Below are 19,601 nucleotides of genomic sequence, written 5' to 3'. Positions count from 1 at the left end.
GATAGACGCTCCCCCTTCTCCCCACCCAAAAAGATGCTCCCCCTTCCCCCCACCCCAACAGACTCTCCCCCTTCTCCCCACCCTAAGTGACACACTGATACTTTTAGTTGGTCCCAGAAACAGGCTGTTCAAGTGAGAGCTGTGTCCCTCGTCAGCCGGCATCACAACTGCATAACTTTGTCCTTGACTAGAGTGGTGAGAGTCTTCTGTGTGACGGACCTGAAACACAAACAACACATAAACACTGACGGGAATGAATGGATATCACTACCAAACAACACATAAACACTGCCGGGAATGAATAGATATCACTCCCAAACAACACATCAACACTGCCGGGAAGGAATGGATATCACTACCAAACAACACATCAACACTGCCAGGAATGAATGGATATCACTCCCAAACAACACATCAACACTGCCAGGAATGAATAGATATCACTCTCAAACAACACATCAACACTGCTGGGAAGGAATGGATATCACTACCAAACAACACATCAACACTGCCAGGAATGAATGGATATCACTCCCAAACAACACATCAACACTGCCAGGAATGAATGGATATCACTCTCAAACAACACATCAACACTGCTGGGAAGGAATGGATATCACTACCAAACAACTCAAATATCTACACACCTGTTGATGAAGAAATCAGGCGATGAATCATCACTGCAATATTTAGGCACTAGCAACCCGAGTCAAGTTTTTTAAGTTTTGTTTGGTCAAGTCAGCTCATCTAATGACACTATACATATTGCCACTATTATGTATCAGAATATATAAGATAGCTAAAGAACAACAAAACATTGTTCTAACATGACGTCATTTCTGGCGATTCTAATATCCGCTCGCAACTCGATGACATCATATACTGGACGACGTTATTTTTGAGAAGGAAGTGTCTAGTAAGTTGTGCCCAACAGATGCAGCTGGGCTACACAGATAAACATAGCGGCCGAATGATCACATCCAAATGTGGGAGAGATATGACAGTCTGTGTCTGATAGTTGACGTGAGGATTGTGAGAATATGCCGGAAATACCAAACTTAACCCACATATTCGTAAAATGGACTTGTCCGACATTTCTGTGGTCAGATTCTATTCAGGGAGTTATCATTATTAAAATTTGCTTAAATATTTTTAAAGGATGTACATTTTATCAACATCCTTAAGAGGCTGCACATAATGTTGATATCTCATGGAAGAAATATACGACTCGTGGTCATTCATCCTACAATAAAACACTGCAGGGAGAATTAACTATGCGGAGTGAGATTATTTCCTTCGTATGCTTTTAAGATGGTGCTGCAGATCGTTTATTTCATCAATCCTTCGTTCTATGACTATTCCCACTGTGTTTCCATCTTACCGCATGGCGAAGGTGGGGATGCTGACATCGTAGATGACGAAGATCTGGTGTTGCCCCTCCTGCAGAGCATAACACTTGTGAGACTCACACACCACGTACGTCTCTGTGGCCTGATGGGGGAACTCGGACGGACCTGAAGAGTGAGTGAGTGAGTGAGTGAGTGAGTGAGTGAGTGAGTGAGTGAGAGTGATAATCCCCACTACCACTATTGCCTATTGTATTGTAGCGTACAAACCTCTCAAGAGGTTATTACAAGATAGAAATATACCTACAAATTGTAGGTATCTTTCTATCTCGTAATAACCTCTTGAGAGGTTTTACTTTTTGCAAGTAAGACCTGGTATGAGGTCTTACTTTTTGCAAGTAAGACCTGGTATGAGGTCTTACTTTTTGCAAGTTAGACCTGGTATGAGGTCGCACTTTTTGCAAGTTCGACCTGGTATGAGGTCGTACTTTTTGCAAATTAGACCTGATGGTTTGGTAGCAGACAGAATTTGGACTTTCTGTTTCAAACATCCAATGTTCTAAAATCAAACAATGACAAATTGTAGGTATCTTTCTATCTCGTAATAACCTCTTGAGAGGTTTTACTTTTTGCAAGTAAGACCTGGTATGAGGTCTTACTTTTTGCAAGTAAGACCTGGTATGAGGTCTTACTTTTAGCAAGTTAGACCTGGTATGAGGTCTTACTTTTTGCAAGTTAGACCTGGTATGAGGTCGTACTTTTTGCAAATTAGACCTGATGGTTTGGTAGCAGACAGAATTTGGACTTTCTGTTTCAAACATCCAATGTTCTAAAATCAAACAATGACAAATTGTAGGTATCTTTCTATCTCGTAATAACCTCTTGAGAGGTTTTACTTTTTGCAAGTAAGACCTGGTATGAGGTCTTACTTTTTGCAAGTAAGACCTGGTATGAGGTCTTACTTTTTGCAAGTTAGACCTGGTATGAGGTCGCACTTTTTGCAAGTTAGACCTGGTATGAGGTCGCACTTTTTGCAAATTAGACCTGATGATTTGGTAGCAGACAGAATTTGGACTTTCTGTTTCAAACATCCAATGTTCTAAAATCAAACAAAGACAAAGAAATAAAACTTTTTCATTTCAGATGATGGGAATTGAACCTGCAACCTCACATATCATGTTACGTTTTGTAACCCACTGTTTTCCAGGGTGGCTACCAGGGCAAAAGAATGTTCACTTTTAGATGTCATGACTGTCTATGACTGGTTTTGTCTATGCTGAACATATTTCTTCTCTTGCACAATTTTGATCTAATTCCTTTTATACTGCAACACACTGTATTGTATCAAAATAAGATATCTTGATGTTTTCTTATTTTTTCTGTTATTTCTTGCATTTAGACAGTTTTCTCCTTCACAGAAACACTGTTTCATTGTGACTATGATGTTTAACGCTGCACTCAGTATATTCCGTCTATATGGCAGTGGCCTGTAAATACCCGGCAGATGTATTGATATTACAAGCAACAATCCATGATGTCAGAGTACAACCAAGAGGAAAGTCTGGAGTAGACCTGAGTAAGCTGGGGGTTATCGGTTATTGTTTACTAACAAAACTTCAGAGCGGTTGATGTCCTGTCCGGGGACACAGGTGGCCCAGTCGTCTAAGGCGCCATGATTCGCTGTGCAGAGTTGCGTCCCTTGAGCACGCCAGAAACCTATGATTGTGGGTTCGAATCCCGGTTCGCCCTGATTATGTTTCTAGGATTGTCAGCACCATACCCGTGCTCATGGGTTTCACCGAAGTGGTAAACGTCTGAGACCTGCATCACTTAGGGCTTTCCTCCCACATTAAGCTGACACGCCGTGATATAACTGGAATACTGTTAAAAGCGGCGTTAAAACTAACTCACTCACTCACTCACGATGTCCTGTCCCTTATTTTGCCCTGTAATACCAACTGATGGAAACATGGAGTGATCTGGTGCACAGCCTGAAAAGGACTTTGTTGTATCACTATATATCAGCTCCAGTGAAGCAGGGTTCAATACTGATGCCATAACAGAACATCTTTTAATCAGGTTTCATTTTCACTGCATGTATACTATTCAAAGGAGGTTAAAGAACACCTGATTCTTTCATAGTATCAACCAAGTCAGCGAGTCTGACCATCTGATCCCATAAGTCGCCTATTATGACAAGCGTGGTTTCCTGAGGACCAACTTTAACCCAAAAGTTCACAGGGGAATAAAATTTGTAACCTTTAGTGCTGTTTTCAATGTTAGCTGAGAGGTAAGTTCCGATGACTTTCTTGTAGAAGGCACGCAGGATCTCCCTCTTCCTGTCTGGGGACAGGATTTTGTCTGAAACATAAACTAAGGCTGTATTCCTCACGCATCCTTTTGTATACCGGGTACAATCTGTGTTATCTCCAAGAAAATCGGTTAATGTGCCAGACAATCGGTTAATGTGCCAGACAATCAGTTAATCTGCCAGACAATCATTTTATATGCAAGACAATAGGTTAAACTGCAAGACAATAGGTTAAACTGCAAGACAATAGGTAAAACTGCAAGACAATAAGTTAAACTGCAAGACAATAGGTAAAACTGCCAGACAACCTTTAACACTTCAAGACAATCGGTTAATGTGCCAGACAATCAGTTAATCTGCCAGACAATCATTTTATATGCAAGACAATAGGTTAAACTGCAAGACAATAAGTTAAACTGCAAGACAATAGGTAAAACTGCCAGACAATAGGTAAAACTGCAAGACAATCGGTTAATGTGCCAGACAATCGGTTAATCTGCCAGACAATCGGTTAATGTGCCAGACAATCGGTTAATCTGCCAGACAATCGGTTAATGTGCCAGACAATCGGTTGAACTGCAAGACAATTAGTGAAACAACCAGCTCCTCTAACACTGCACACATTATGACATATTCACATCACCAGTGGTTACAAGCATGATCAACATCCACATCATCAGGTAATCATGGCACAATCAGCCAAGTCAACAAAGTTCTTGACGACCCAATCGTCCTGCTACTGACCCTGAACATCTACAGGGAGATGAGCATGAGGTACTCGGGGCCTATTCTGACCCGGAATACCCACAGGGCGACAAGCATGAGGTACTTGGGGCCTATTCTGACCCGGAATACCCACAGGGCGACAAGCATGAGGTACTCGGGGCCTATTCTGACCCGGAATACCCACAGGGCGACAAGCATGAGGTACTCGGGGCCTATTCTGACCCGGAAACAAGCATGAGGTACTGGGGACCTATTCTGTCCTGGAATCCCCACACACAAACAAGCATGAGGTACTGGGGACCTGTACTGACACGGAAGGCCCATATTAATATTCAAGGTTCTCTGACCTGGGTGTTTGGACCGATCTCCAACCAGGAAGTCCACACTGCACAGACATCGGGGGGACTCGGTGTTGACCACAACAAACCTGAAACAGCAGCACAGAACTACAGCAATGAAGAAACTTCAGCAGTTACTTTCATACAACTTGACATCTGTTAGGATTCTTGTGGAGATTTGCAACATGATACTGAGTTCTGAAGTGGTCAGATGTTACAAATGTTGTATTTGGAATAACACTTTCTTGGTAAAGTACAGATTCTCATATTTTTTTTGGTTGAGTCCCGTCCAGGATTCGAGCCCACACCACCAGAGTGAGACCACTTTCTAAATGGCAATGTGTGTTCATAGCCATGGGGGCCAGGCTAATGTACACTTGTCAGAGGGGTACACAAAGTACGTGATCTAGACTACCAGTTGTCAGACTTTCATTTTGTTGAAGCTTCAGTGGCTGAATGGGTTAGGTCGCTGACTTTGTGTGCTGGTGATTTGGTCCCTTACTTTGGCAGTGTGGTTTCAAATCCCAGATGGGACTCAACCCAAAAAAGTATGAGAATCTCTACTTTACCAAGAAAGTGTTATCCAAAATATACCATTTGTTAACAACAAGTACCATATTTTAATGTCTTTTGGTATGACGCAGCCGGGAATCGAACCCCGGACCTTCCGCTCTCAGGGCGGACGCTCTACCACAAGACCACGGAGGTGGTCTCTCTATCTATGACAAGCATAGACTTGATGACAAATGGCAAGATATTAGATGAGCTGAATCCTATCACAGTATGTGTCCTACCCCAGAATGTTGTTGTCGAGCCCCAGGGCAGGGGGATAGTTCCGGGGATGGTGGTTCCTCACAGCCTTCAGGGTGTCATGGCTGGCCCTCCAGAACCGGTTCACCTTTGAACAACATTTTAGAAGCTTTTGCTTTGAATGAGTGAATCAGATCAGAGCACCTGTCCATTAAATTAAAATCAATCTTTAACCTCAAAACTATCTACCTACAAGTCATATTGTGGTCAGGATACACCAATGTGAGTGAGTGTGATTTTACAAGGTTTAAGCAATATTCCTGCTCTATCATGGTGGGGGACACCAAGGCAGGGTCTTTAACATGACATAGAAATTTATTCACAAATGATTTTTCCCTTCAAAATTGATTGCAAAAAGGCAGAAACGTGGAAGTGATTTTTCTCTCCCATTGTTATCTCCCCTGTTTCCATGGCTACAAAATGGCGGCGACGGACCATGCTGACGATGAGATCTGCATGTCTCAATCACTGTCAAACACTTTACCTCCTAAAATATTGCAAAACATATCACAATACAGACACCATTTATCACAATATATTGCAATACACTTTTATCCACATACACAACCCTCGTAAATAATAGGTGAAATAAAATAATTTAATGGAGTTGTAAGATATTCCTTATAGTTGTTTCAATATTGAAACACCATGCTCTTATAACAAATCAGGTTCAGTATTTTCAATTCAATAGTTTCTGGGCCAAATCAAAATAATCTAAAAATTTAAAAAATATATAATATATACAATGGCATAATTGAAATAAGATCTCAGCTATTTTCAAACCTGTAAATTACACAATATGAACTGCAACATGCAAGGGGAGACAACTGCTGTACCTCCTGGGAGAGTTCTGTGAGTGAGGGGGTTGGACCCGTCAGGATGCACACCTCCACATGCTTCAGCAGCTGGAACGTCAGGAGGCGATGTGGGACCTGGAACACCATTGTCAGATATACAATAGGAGGTGATGTGGGACCTGGAACACCATCGTCAGATATACAGTAGGAGGTGATGTGGGACCTGGAACACCATTGTCAGATGTACAATAGGAGGCGATGTGGGACCTGGAACACCGTTGTCAGATGTACAATAGGAGGTGATGTGGGACCTGGAACACCATTGTCAGATGTACAATAGGAGGTGATGTGGGACCTGGAACACCATTGTCAGATGTACAATAGGAGGTGATGTGGGACCTGGAACACCATTGTCATATGTACAATAGCAGGTGATGTGGGACCTGGAACACCATTGTCAGATGTACAATAGGAAGTGATGTGGGACCTGGAACACCATTGTCAGATGTACAATAGGAGGTGATGTGGGACCTGGAACACCATTGTCAGATGTACAATAGGAGGTGATGTGGGACCTGGGATACCATTGTCAGCTATACAATAGGAGGCGATGTGGGACCTGGAACACCATTATCAGATGTACAATAGGAGGTGATGTGGGACCTGGGATACCATTGTCAGCTATACAATAGGAGGCGATGTGGGACCTGGAACACCATTGTCAGATGTACAATAGAAGGTGATGTGGGACCTGGAACACCATTGAAAGATATACAAAAGGAGGTGATGTGGGACCTGGAACACCATTGTCAGATATACAATAGGATGTACAATAGAAGGTGATGTGGGACCTTGAACACCATTGTCAGATGTACAATAGGAGGTGATGTGGGACCTGGGATACCATTGTCAGATATACAATAGGAGGTGATGTGGGACCTGGAACAACATTGTCAGATGTACAATAGAAGGTGATGTGGGACCTGGAACACCATTGTCAGATGTACAATAGGAGGTGATGTGGGACCTGGGATACCATTGTCAGCTATACAATAGGAGGCGATGTGGGACCTGGAACACCATTGTCAGATGTACAATAGGAGGTGATGTGGGACCTGGAACACCATTGTCAGATGTACAATAGGAGGTGATGTGGGACCTGGAACACCATTGTCAGATGTACAATAGAAGGTGATGTGGGACCTGGAACACCATTGTCAGATATACAATAGGATGTACAATAGAAGGTGATGTGGGACCTTGAACACCATTGTCAGATGTACAATAGGAGGTGATGTGGGACCTGGGATACCATTGTCAGATATACAATAGGAGGTGATGTGGGACCTGGAACAACATTGTCAGATGTACAATAGAAGGTGATGTGGGACCTGGGATACCATTGTCAGATATACAATAGGAAGTGATGTGGGACCTGGAACACCATTGTCAGATGTACAATAGAAGGTGATGTGGGACCTGGAACACCATTGTCAGATGTACAATAGAAGGTGATGTGGGACCTGGAACACCATTGTCAGATATACAATAGGATGTACAATAGAAGGTGACGTGGGACCTTGAACACCATTGTCAGATGTAGAATAGGAAGTGATGTGGGACCTGGGATACCATTGTCAGCTATACAATAGGAGGCGATGTGGGACCTGGAACACCATTGTCAGATGTACAATAGAAGGTGATGTGGGACCTGGAACACCATTGAAAGATATACAAAAGGAGGTGATGTGGGACCTGGAACACCATTGTCAGATATACAATAGGATGTACAATAGAAGGTGATGTGGGACCTTGAACACCATTGTCAGATATGTGACAGGAGGTATTATTACCCTACAGGCAACATTGTCAGATATGTGACAGGAAGTATTATTACCCTACAGGCAACATTGTCAGATATATGACAGGAGGTATTATTACCCTACAGGCAACATTGTTAGATGTATGACAGGAGGTATTATTACTTGTTAAGAAAGACAGATTTATTATAGAGTGGAGGACAGAGTAATGGAGGAAGATGCACTTACTGTGGGACTGTAAAGAAGAGGAATTTAGACTTACTATAGGGCTGTGCTGAGGAGGAAGATAGACTCACTGTGGGACTGTGTAGAGGAGGAATTTAGACTTACTATAGGGCTGTGCTGAGGAGGAAGATAGACTTACTGTAAGGCTGTGTAGAGGAAGAAGATAGACTTACTGTGGGGCTGTGCTGAGGAGGAAGATAGACTTACTGTGGGGCTGTGTAGAGGAGGAATTTAGACTTACTATAGGGCTGTGCTGAGGAGGAAGATCGACTTACTGTAAGGCTTTGTAGAGGAGGAAGATAGACTTACTGTAGGGCTGTGTAGAGGAGGAAGATAGACTTACTGTGGGGCTGTGTAGAGGAGGAAGATAGACTTACTATAGGGCTGTGTAGAGGAGGAAGATAGACTTACTGTAGGACTGTGTAGAGGAGGAAGATAGACTTACTGTGGGACTGTGAAGAAGAGGAAAATAGATTTACTGTAGGGCTGTGTAGAGCAGGAAGATAGACTTACCGTAAGACTGTGTAGAGGAGGAAGATAGACTTACTGTAGGGCTGTGTAGAGGAGGAAGATAGACTTACTGTAGGACTGTGTAGAGGAGGAAGATAGACTTACTGTAGGACTGTGTAGAGGAGGAAGATAGACTTACTGTAGGACTGTGTAGAGGAGGAAGATAGACTTACTGTAGGACTGTGTAGAGGAGGAAGATAGACTTACTGTAGGGCTGTGTAGAGGAGGAAGATAGACTTACTGTAGGACTGTGTAGAGGAGGAAGACAGACTTACTGTAGGGCTGTGTAGAGGAGGAAGATAGACTTACTGTGGGACTGTGAAGAAGAGGAAAATAGATTTACTGTAGGGCTGTGTAGAGCAGGAAGATAGACTTACTGTAGGACTGTGTAGAGGAGGAAGATAGACTTACTGTAGGACTGTGTAGAGGAGGAAGATAGACTTACTGTAGGACTGTGTAGAGGAGGAAGATAGACTTACTGTAGGACTGTGTAGAGGAGGAAGATAGACTTACTGTAGGACTGTGTAGAGGAGGAAGATAGACTTACTGTAGGGCTGTGTAGAGGAGGAAGATAGACTTAATGTAGGACTGTGTAGAGGAGGAAGATAGACTTACTGTAGGGCTGTGTAGAGGAGGAAGATAGACTTACTGTGGGACTGTGAAGAAGAGGAAAATAGATTTACTGTAGGGCTGTGTAGAGCAGGAAGATAGACTTACTGTAGGACTGTGTAGAGGAGGAAGATAGACTTACTGTAGGGCTGTGTAGAGGAGGAAGATAGACTTACTGTGGGACTGTGAAGAAGAGGAAAATAGATTTACTGTAGGGCTGTGTAGAGCAGGAAGATAGACTTACTGTAGGACTGTGTAGAGGAGGAAGATAGACATACTGTAGGGCTGTGTAGAGCAGGAAGATAGACTTACTGTAGGACTGTGTAGAGGAGGAAGATAGACTTACTGTAGGGCTGTGTAGAGGAGGAAGATAGACTTACTGTAGGACTGTGTAGAGGAGGAAGATAGACTTACTGTAGGACTGTGTAGAGGAGGAAGATAGACTTACTGTAGGACTGTGTAGAGGAGGAAGATAGACTTACTGTGGGGCTGTGTAGAGGAGGAAGATAGACTTACTGTAAGGCTGTGTAGAGGAGGAAGATAGACTTACTGTAAGGCTGTGTAGAGGAGGAAGATAGACTTACTGTAAGGCTGTGTAGAGGAGGAAGATAGACCTACTGTAAGGCTATGTAGAGGAGGAAGATAGACTTACTGTAAGGCTGTGTAGAGGAGGAAGATAGACTTACTGTAAGGCTGTGTAGAGGAAGAAGATAGACTTACTGTAAGGCTGTGTAGAGGAGGAAGATAGACTTACTGTAAGGCTGTGTAGAGGAGGAAGATAGACTTACTGTAAGGCTGTGTAGAGGAGGAAGATAGACTTACTGTAAGGCTGTGTAGAGGAGGAAGATAGACTTACTGTAAGGCTGTGTAGAGGAGGAAGATAGACTTACTGTAAGGCTGTGTAGAGGAGGAAGATAGACTTACTGTAAGGCTGTGTAGAGGAGAAAGATAGACTTACTGTAAGGCTGTGTAGAGGAGGAAGATAGACTTACTGTAAGGCTGTGTAGAGGAGAAAGATAGACTTACTGTAAGGCTGTGTAGAGGAGGAAGATAGACTTACTGTAAGGCTGTGTAGAGGAGGAAGATAGACTTACTGTAAGGCTGTGTAGAGGAGGAAGATAGACTTACTGTAAGGCTGTGTAGAGCAGGAAGACAGACTTACTGTAAGGCTGTGTAGAGGAGGAAGATAGACTTACTGTAAGGCTGTGTAGAGCAGGAAGACAGACTTACTGTAAGGCTGTGTAGAGGAGGAAGATAGACTTACTGTAAGGCTGAGTAGAGGAGGAAGATAGACTTACTGTAGGGCTGAGTTGAGGTAGAAAGACTGGCACATCGCGAGATGAACAGTGCGGCATGGAGGGAACCAAGAGTGACAACAGCACCAGTTCTGTGGGGGAGAAACTCCACCATTTCCTTGTCGCCACGGCAATTTTCCCATGGACTAATAAACAGCCATAAGGACTCCCAGCAGCCTCGGCAAAAGCATCGAGAAAGTTCTGAAATCAGAAGGTAGAGTGACTCATTCCTCAAGTATCTCAGGAAGAGAGTAAAGAACGTAAAATTTAGATCCTATCGCTTGTCTGGGGCAGGTTAGCAAGAAATAGTTTAAATAGGTTCAGCGACATCAAACAAAATTATAAAAAGAAACGTCTAATCACAGGGAACAATTGTCATGATTTCATTTCCATAAAATTATTGGCAAAGTTTTCAAGCTCCTTAAAATAGATTTCATTGGCTGCCATAGCAACTGTATTGAAATTCATGGTTTGGAACAACGCATTGATGAGAATACTTTTTTTAATTTTCAGATGGCAATAATCTGGAACATACTGGCAAACAAAAGCTGATCTATGAAATGTCGTAGTGAGTGAGTGAGTGAGTGGATGAGTTAGTGAGTGAGTGAGTGAGTGAGTGAGTGAGTGAACATATTCCACAAATTTTGTCAAACATATGTTTTCCACATTGCCAATAGCTACAGAAAAACATCCTTACTCAACTGAACATCAGGGTTTTTCACGCCTTTTATCATAAAACCCGTCACTTTCCACAACATGTTCCACTAGCAATAGGACACCTTGATTTTAAATCCTTGGTAGTGATTTTCGTGTATGGGGAAGCAGCGGTGGGGACGATGTGGACACTATCAATGTTTGGAGCAGATTCATGCGAATACAAAATGTTAAGTCTCATTGATGATGGAATTACCCTTCCAATATACCATCACCAGGGCCATTTGGCCGGAGATACACTATAAGCGATATGTGCACTCAATAAATCTGTCGCTACCTTAGAGCCATATCACAATCTGATGATTGCCCTAAGAACTTTGAAATATCCTATCAGAGTATTCTGAGCCATATACCTTTATTAATTTCAAACAAACTCAATTTCAAAATAATTTCAGTAAAATTTCAGTTATGTTTTCATGTGATTATCTTTTCATCTGCTTTCATAGGCAGAACTTATTTTCGTTTCATATTGATAAATATTCTTACTGGGTATTCAATGTCTTCATAATTAACAGATAAAAAACATATGTCCTCAATTCGGTTCCTTTTCTACATTTCAGCATGATTATTCGTCACAAAACAATCTGCTATACACGGCACCAACCAATCAATACCCGTCCCAATCCTTATGCAATCAGTATGTTGAAATGTGTAAAATAACTCCTTTATTTGACAGAGGTGAAAACCAAGTGGGGGATGTATTCATACCAACAATCACAGCTGATGGAGTTGACACGGCCAAAGAAATATGCAGCAATAAACCATGAAAATATCTGCCAGCACAGGTGACTTGAATGTTGCATCACGATTCCCATCCTAATTTACTGGGACAAAAGCTTGCCCCCGATAAATTGCTGCCGTAAAAGGGAGGTAACTCTTCATGGCTTGAGCGGCAGAACAAAGGACTAAGGGGTGGAAGGGTCATAAGAGGGCCCCTTCTGTATCTAATCAGAAAGAAATGAGTCACTATTTGGGGATATTTTCCTTACGCTCTGTAAATAATTGATTATTTATCAGGGAATATTTAATGGAAAATAAATTGCATTTGCAGTTAGATAGGAAAAAGTCTTTTGCACTATGTGCAATCTATGGATTTGTACATTCATAATTAGTGATGAAAATAAATTGCAAAATAAAATTCCATGACAATTTAGGCTTTGTTAATCAAATAACTAAACACATGGCCAACTGCCATCAAACACAGATTGAAGGAATTTTGTCTTTGTTTGAGAAGAATTTAGAAGAAGCTCCTACTCAAAATGATTGACAGGCCATATACGAGCTATTTAATTATCAAAGTTCATATATCTATTTCAAATTAATGTATTCATAATCCATGTCTCGCTTTGATATATTTAATGTTCAATTATGATATAGAAATAAGTACAAAAAGCACCACATATTTATATTTTAATAAATCCAATAAATTGAAACACTTAACTTTTTCATTGAAGCAATTTTAAATATTAATTCAAATTAATCATAAAATCAATTAGAACATTAGCAAGTAATTACACTACAACACAAATGACAAATCACAGGTCAAACATATTCAGTGGAATAGCTCAAATATTAATCCCAAAATGGTAGAATTTAGAATAGAAAGACAGCAGTAGAATTTAAAGTGACGATGCATTGCTTTCCGATACATACAATTTGACACAAAAGGGGCACCCTCTCCCCAGCTATTGCTGTGCAGGCTAACATGGTCATATGACAATGGATGCAAACGTGATTTGTACACACTTCATTTACCAATAAGAGTCTGAATCATGCCTCGAACACTCAATGACAACTCGGGGGACCCATGGGATTTGCCAATTCGGGGCTTTAGTCTACGCTGTGATTTCTACCCCTGGGGCAAAATGAAATTATGCAAACATGGAACTATCTATGTTGGAGTAAGCTTGAGGGTTACAGTGTTAGGGCTGGGAGGACAAGCGCACCATGACATGCCTGATGAAGAGAGGGATGCTGTGCTGTGTCCTACACATGCTTCGCTATGCTGGTTTCACAATTATACAAAAAGGTTAGGGAACCAGGTCATTATTAGCTGAAGTGAAGCTTAATTTGGAATTTTTTGCTGAAATGGTTTGAACTGTTACAATCGTTTGCAGTTCAGGAATCAAGGATGAAATTAAGTTTGAATTTTGAAACATACTGTTTATTTTTTCTATTTATCTCTTATTGTGATAATTGCTAGTAATGGAATAAAGATAAAATGGATGTCATATATCAATACAAAGTGGTGTTACCTTTGATTGTGAGAATTTAATATTAATATTTATACACATTAAGAAAATATCATAAATTAAAGAATCAGATAAATTATTTCAAATGGCAGAATTATTTTATTTCACCAGCTATAGTGTTTTAGTTCAAATTTGGATGTGAACAGATGTCTGTAATATTACAGTAAATACATTAGACATGAATTGTCATATCAGCACATTTTCACAAGTTATATATTTCAATTTTCATCTACACAGAAAGAGAGAACGCTGGTCAGGGTCCGAGGACTGTAAGCTGAGTGTGATGACATAGCTCTCAAACAGCTGCACAAAACCCCACACATAAACAATGATAGTGATATCGGCCAAGAAAACATTCTTAAAACTAAAGCCTAATCTCCTTAAAACACATTACAAATATGATTAAAAGCATATGTATTATAACATATTTTTTTGTAATTGACATTTTCTAGAAGTTGTTAAACCATTACCCTGGGATGAGGATGGAATGTGGGGGACGGTGCTGACGAAAGATTTGACAAACTGGAAATGATGATGGACCAGAGTCGGAGTTTGCTAAAAGAATGTTTGATGAGGTTCACTGTTAGACATGTCAACTAGCCTGACACACACACTTGTGTGAAATAATTATCTGAAATTTCTACTGAAATCAGTGTTAGAAATTGGCACTAGTCCTATAGTCCTTGCAAAACTGCCCCAGGTTCAGGCATCATAAGGACCAGTAGAAATTTGCCATTCTTCAGGGTTTTGTTATATGTTATCATTATAAGAACAAGCGGACTAAATATGTTAGTTTCTACCCATGTGAACTGTTGTCATTTGTTGCACTTGATGGTTGTGATATCGTGGACAGTAAATATAGCCTTGCACCTCCAAAGTTCCTATGTAAGACGTAACCTGTCATCAACTCGACACCTAGCATGAGCTTCTCGTACAGCGTCAGAATCCTCATTCTCTAAACTATAAACCATTGGGAATATAACCCAACACATAATACAATTTCACACAATTTAACAGAGCAAGCATGAATAATATCACATCAAATATTAGTGACATCACAGGTGGAACCTGAGTTTATTTCACACAACCACTAACACTTTTCCTTTAAGAATAGAATTTAAAATTACTCCTTGCTATAGGGTTGAACAAGCTTGTACTTACAGGCCAAACTTACAGTGTTGTATTCACAGTCAAACGTCACATTCAATCAGAATTTCTCCAACTTCTTTGTTATTTTCAGTAATCTACCTAATAAGATTCTAAGTTCAAGCAGAAGTAATCAGATTGGCCTCCCAAGTCTATTCCTTGAGTCCATAATGACATCTACACGAGTTCCGTGTATGTGAAAACTGTGGTCATAGATGCAGATGGCTATAGGAAGTTTCACTGGAAATTGGAAATTGACTTGACAACCTTTGAAGCCCTGACAGAACCAATTTATTGGCTTTTAATCAAAGTACTTTATGTGTATCAGAAAACTCTTGAGTTTACTGTTTTAACATGAGGGTTTAAATGTGATTATGTTTTATCACTCATAATAAATTCCTGCAAAATAATTATTCCTTATATTCGACTTTTTTTAATTATTAGAACCCAGTGATATTTCCAGCACCGTGCACTACATATACCGTTTTCAATCTTGATTGAAACATCACTTTTCATTTGAAATCAGCTTTTAAAAGGCATTTGCATTTCATATTCAAATTTATTATAATTTGAGTGGTATTCCAGAGCTATTTACATATTCCTCTATACTGTCCGTGTGACAACATATTGACGGATCAATATTCACAACATCTAAATTGACACTGTCATTACTGACTGATTGCCACGAAGCAAGACCTTTTTCATACAACCGATGTACGTTACTTTTTCCCAGATAAATCAGTTGGCTGAACACACCAATCTGCTAAAGCTAGGCCGGAGCAATGGAGACTATAGAATTCTAATTTATCATGACTGTGTCGTATTATTCAAATACTGTGCCAGCATTGCAAACGTCATGCTGATATGATACAGATAGACACCAACTTGCCCTTACTAAGGTAACGTACCACAGCGTCATTAACAAAAATGTCAGGTATCTTTATCAAAGTTGAGAAATCTTCATGAAAATCTCTTATTGTTTGTTTGTTTGTTGTTTAACGCCGAACTCAGCAATATTCCAGTTATATGACGGCGGTCTGTAAATAATTAAGTCTGGACCAGACAATCAAGTGATTTACATCATGAGCATCGATCTACACAATTGGGATAAGATGACATGCATCAACAGTCATCGCTTTAGTCGCCTCTTATGACAAGCATTGATGCCTTTTACAGCAAGCATAGGTTGCTGAAGACATACTCTTCCCTGTATCTTCATGGGTCGAAATACACCCAAACGAAAAGACTATGTGTGCCTTCAATCATCCAAAGTTAGGATATATTCTAGCAAGAGCCTTGGCCCACTTCAAAGGTGCTAGTAGTGACAGGACTATCCTAAGCCTAAGCTAGGTAATGGAAGTACCATCCTGTAACCATCAGTTCCTGCAAGATAAACCAAGATGTCTACCCCTCTGTCTTCAGTATCTAAACCCCTGGACCATCAGTTCTCCTTAGATCCAATCAAACTCTGGACCCATATGTCTTTAATATTCAAACCCCAGATTATCAGTTCCCTCTAGAACCATCCAGGATCTGGACCAGTCAGTCTTCATTATCTAAACCCCTGGACCATCAGTTCCCCTTAGATCCAATCAAAATCTGGACCCATATGTCTTCAATATTCAACCCCCAGATTATCAGTTCCCTCTACAACCATCCAAGATCTGGACCCATCAATCTTCAATATCTAAGCCCTAGGCCATCAGTTCCCTCTGGATCCAACAGAGATAGGGTCTCATCTGCCCTTAATATCTTAAGTCTGGATCATCAGTTCTCTACCATACCTCACCTTGATTGATCCATCATAACTTCTGGATCCACCCTCCGATGCCACATCTGGATCCAACTATCTCATGTTACATCTGGAACCACCCTCCCATGCAACACCTGGATTCATCTATCACATGCCACATTTGGATCCATCCATCCCATGTAAAATCTGGAGCCATCCTCCCATGCAACATCTTGATCAAACTATCCCTATCAACATCTGGATCCACCCTCCCATGCAACATCTGGATCCACCCTCCCATGCAACATCTGGATCTACCCTCCCATGCAATATCTGGATTCATCCATCCCATGACACATCTGGATCCATCCTCCCATGCAAAATCTGGATCCACCCATCACATGATACATCTGGATCCACCCATCCCATGCAATATCTGGATCCACCCATCACATGATACATCTAAATCCACCCATCCCATGCAATATCTGGATCCACCCATCACATGATACATCTGGATCCATCCTCCCATGCAAAATCTGGATCCACCCATCACATGATACATCTGGATCCACCCATCCCATGCAATATCTGGATTCATCCATCCCATGACACATCTGGATCCATCCTCCCATGCAAAATCTGGATCCACCCATCACATGATACATCTGGATCCACCCATCACATGCAATATCTGGATCCCCCCATCCCATGACACATCTGGATCCATCCTCCCATGCAAAATCTGGATCCACCCATCACATGATACATCTGGATCCACCCATCCCATGCAATATCTGGATCCACCCATCACATGATACATCTAAATCCACCCATCCCATGCAATATCTGGATCCACCCATCACATGATACATCTGGATCCATCCTCCCATGCACAATCTGGATCCACCCATCACATGATACATCTGGATCCACCCATCCCATGCAATATCTGGATTCATCCATCCCATGACACATCTGGATCCATCCTCCCATGCAAAATCTGGATCCACCCATCACATGATACATCTGGATCCACCCATCACATGCAATATGTGGATCCACCCATCACATGATACATCTAATTCCACCCATCCCATGCACAATCTGGATCCACCCATCACATGATACATCTGGATCCACCCATCCCATGCAATATCTGGATTCATCCATCCCATGACACATCTGGATCCATCCTCCCATGCAAAATCTGGATCCACCCATCACATGATACATCTGGATCCACCCACCCCATGCAATATCTGGATCCACCCATCACATGATACATCTAATTCCATCCATCCCATGCAATATCTGGATCCATCCATCACATGATACATCTGGATCCACCCATCCCATGCAGTATCTAGATCCATCCATCACATGATACATCTGGATCCACCCATCACATGCAATATCTGGATCCATCCATCACATGATACATCTGGATCCACCCATCCCATGCAGTATCTAGATCCATCCATCACATGATACATCTGGATCCATCCATCCCATGCAGTATCTAGATCGACCCATCACATGATACATATGGATCAACCCATCCTATGCAATATCTGGATCCATCCATCACATGATACATCTGGATCCACCCACCCCATGCAATATCTAGATCCACCCATCACATGATACATATGGATCAACCCATCCTATGCAATATCTGGATCCATCCATCACATGATACATCTGGATCCACCCATCCCATGACACATCTGGATCCACCCACCCCATGATACATCTGGATCCACCCATCCTATGCAATATCTGGATCCACCCATCCCATGCAATATCTAGATCCACCCATCACATGATACATATGGATCAACCCATCCTATGCAATATCTGGATCCACCCATCACATGACACATCTGGATCCACCCACCCCATGATACATCTGGATCCATCCTCCCATGACACATCCGGATCCAACCATCCCATGACACATCTGGATCCACCCTCCCATGACACATCTGGATCCACCCTCCCATGACACATCTAGATCCACCCTCCCATGCAATATATGGATACACCCTCCCATGCAATATCTGAATCTATCCATCCCATGATACATCTGGATCCACCCATCCCGACACATCTGGATCCGCCCTCCCATGCAATATCTAGATCCACCCTCCCATGCAATATCTAGATCCACCCATCCCATGCAGCATCTAGATCCACCCATCCCATGACACATCCGAATCCACCCTCCCATGCAATATCTAGATCCATCCATTACATGACACATTCCCATCCCATCCCATCCCAACATTGTCCAAACCGCTCTCCTGTCCCAAACCCTCTCTTGGCAAATCTCCTCTATTTTCCAAAGCCCTTTATTATCCAACCCCTCTATTATCCAAATGCCTCCATTGTTCAGACCCCTCTATTGACCCAAACCCTCCTTTTTCCAAACTCCTCTATTGTCCAAAATGCCTCTTTTATCCAAATTCTTTATTGTTCAAACCTTTCTAATGCCCCAAACCCTCTATTGTCCAAATGCCTCTGTTATCAAAATCCCACTATTGCCCCAAAACCCTCATTTATCCAAACCCCTCAAATAACAAACAAACAGAACATCTCACCCAAAGATCCCCCTCATTAATCCATGCAAACCCCAGTATCAACCTTGACGACACCCACCTCCCCTTGACCAGCCCTGCTGTGACCCCTGACCACGCCCATGCAGCCATCCTGCCTCAACATAAGCTTTGAGAATGTAATAATTCCTCTTCAAGCCTATTACCCTGGTTGACTATAATACCAGCACTGATGGCAGGCGCTGTGTTGAAGCTTTCAATCACATCTTCTCAAAGGTAGTGCTTGTCACTTTGATCCAATCTATTACCTCTTCTAAGTAAAAAGGTGGACAAAAAATGACATAACCATCATGTAATTTTTCTGAAGTAGTTCATGGCATTTAACATCAAGCATTTTTTTCAATCTATGAGC

The 19,601-nt window shown here is 41.6% G+C and overlaps 1 protein-coding gene across 1 annotated transcript in view; it reads right to left on the bottom strand.

The window, feature by feature from the left end:
• Positions 1 to 79: 79 nt before the first annotated feature.
• Positions 80 to 19,601, bottom strand: part of LOC139467181 (protein fuzzy homolog) — a 126,446-nt gene continuing 106,924 nt past the window's right edge. Inside the window, exons 5-11 of the mRNA XM_071248901.1 lie at positions 10,791 to 10,988; positions 6,368 to 6,463; positions 5,516 to 5,619; positions 4,731 to 4,810; positions 3,606 to 3,707; positions 1,382 to 1,514; positions 80 to 219 (exon numbers count right to left, since the gene is read on the bottom strand). Of these exons, the coding sequence (XP_071105002.1) occupies positions 162 to 219; positions 1,382 to 1,514; positions 3,606 to 3,707; positions 4,731 to 4,810; positions 5,516 to 5,619; positions 6,368 to 6,463; positions 10,791 to 10,988 (771 nt within the window). The 3' untranslated portion in view covers positions 80 to 161. The remainder of the gene's footprint in view (positions 220 to 1,381; positions 1,515 to 3,605; positions 3,708 to 4,730; positions 4,811 to 5,515; positions 5,620 to 6,367; positions 6,464 to 10,790; positions 10,989 to 19,601) is intronic.

Source organism: Haliotis cracherodii, unplaced genomic scaffold (assembly GCF_022045235.1).
Source record: "Haliotis cracherodii isolate W230 unplaced genomic scaffold, xgHalCrac1.p SCAF_19, whole genome shotgun sequence".
In the NCBI taxonomy this organism is placed as follows: Eukaryota; Metazoa; Mollusca; class Gastropoda; order Lepetellida; family Haliotidae; genus Haliotis; species Haliotis cracherodii.
This window is presented reverse-complemented; position numbering and strand designations above follow the sequence as displayed.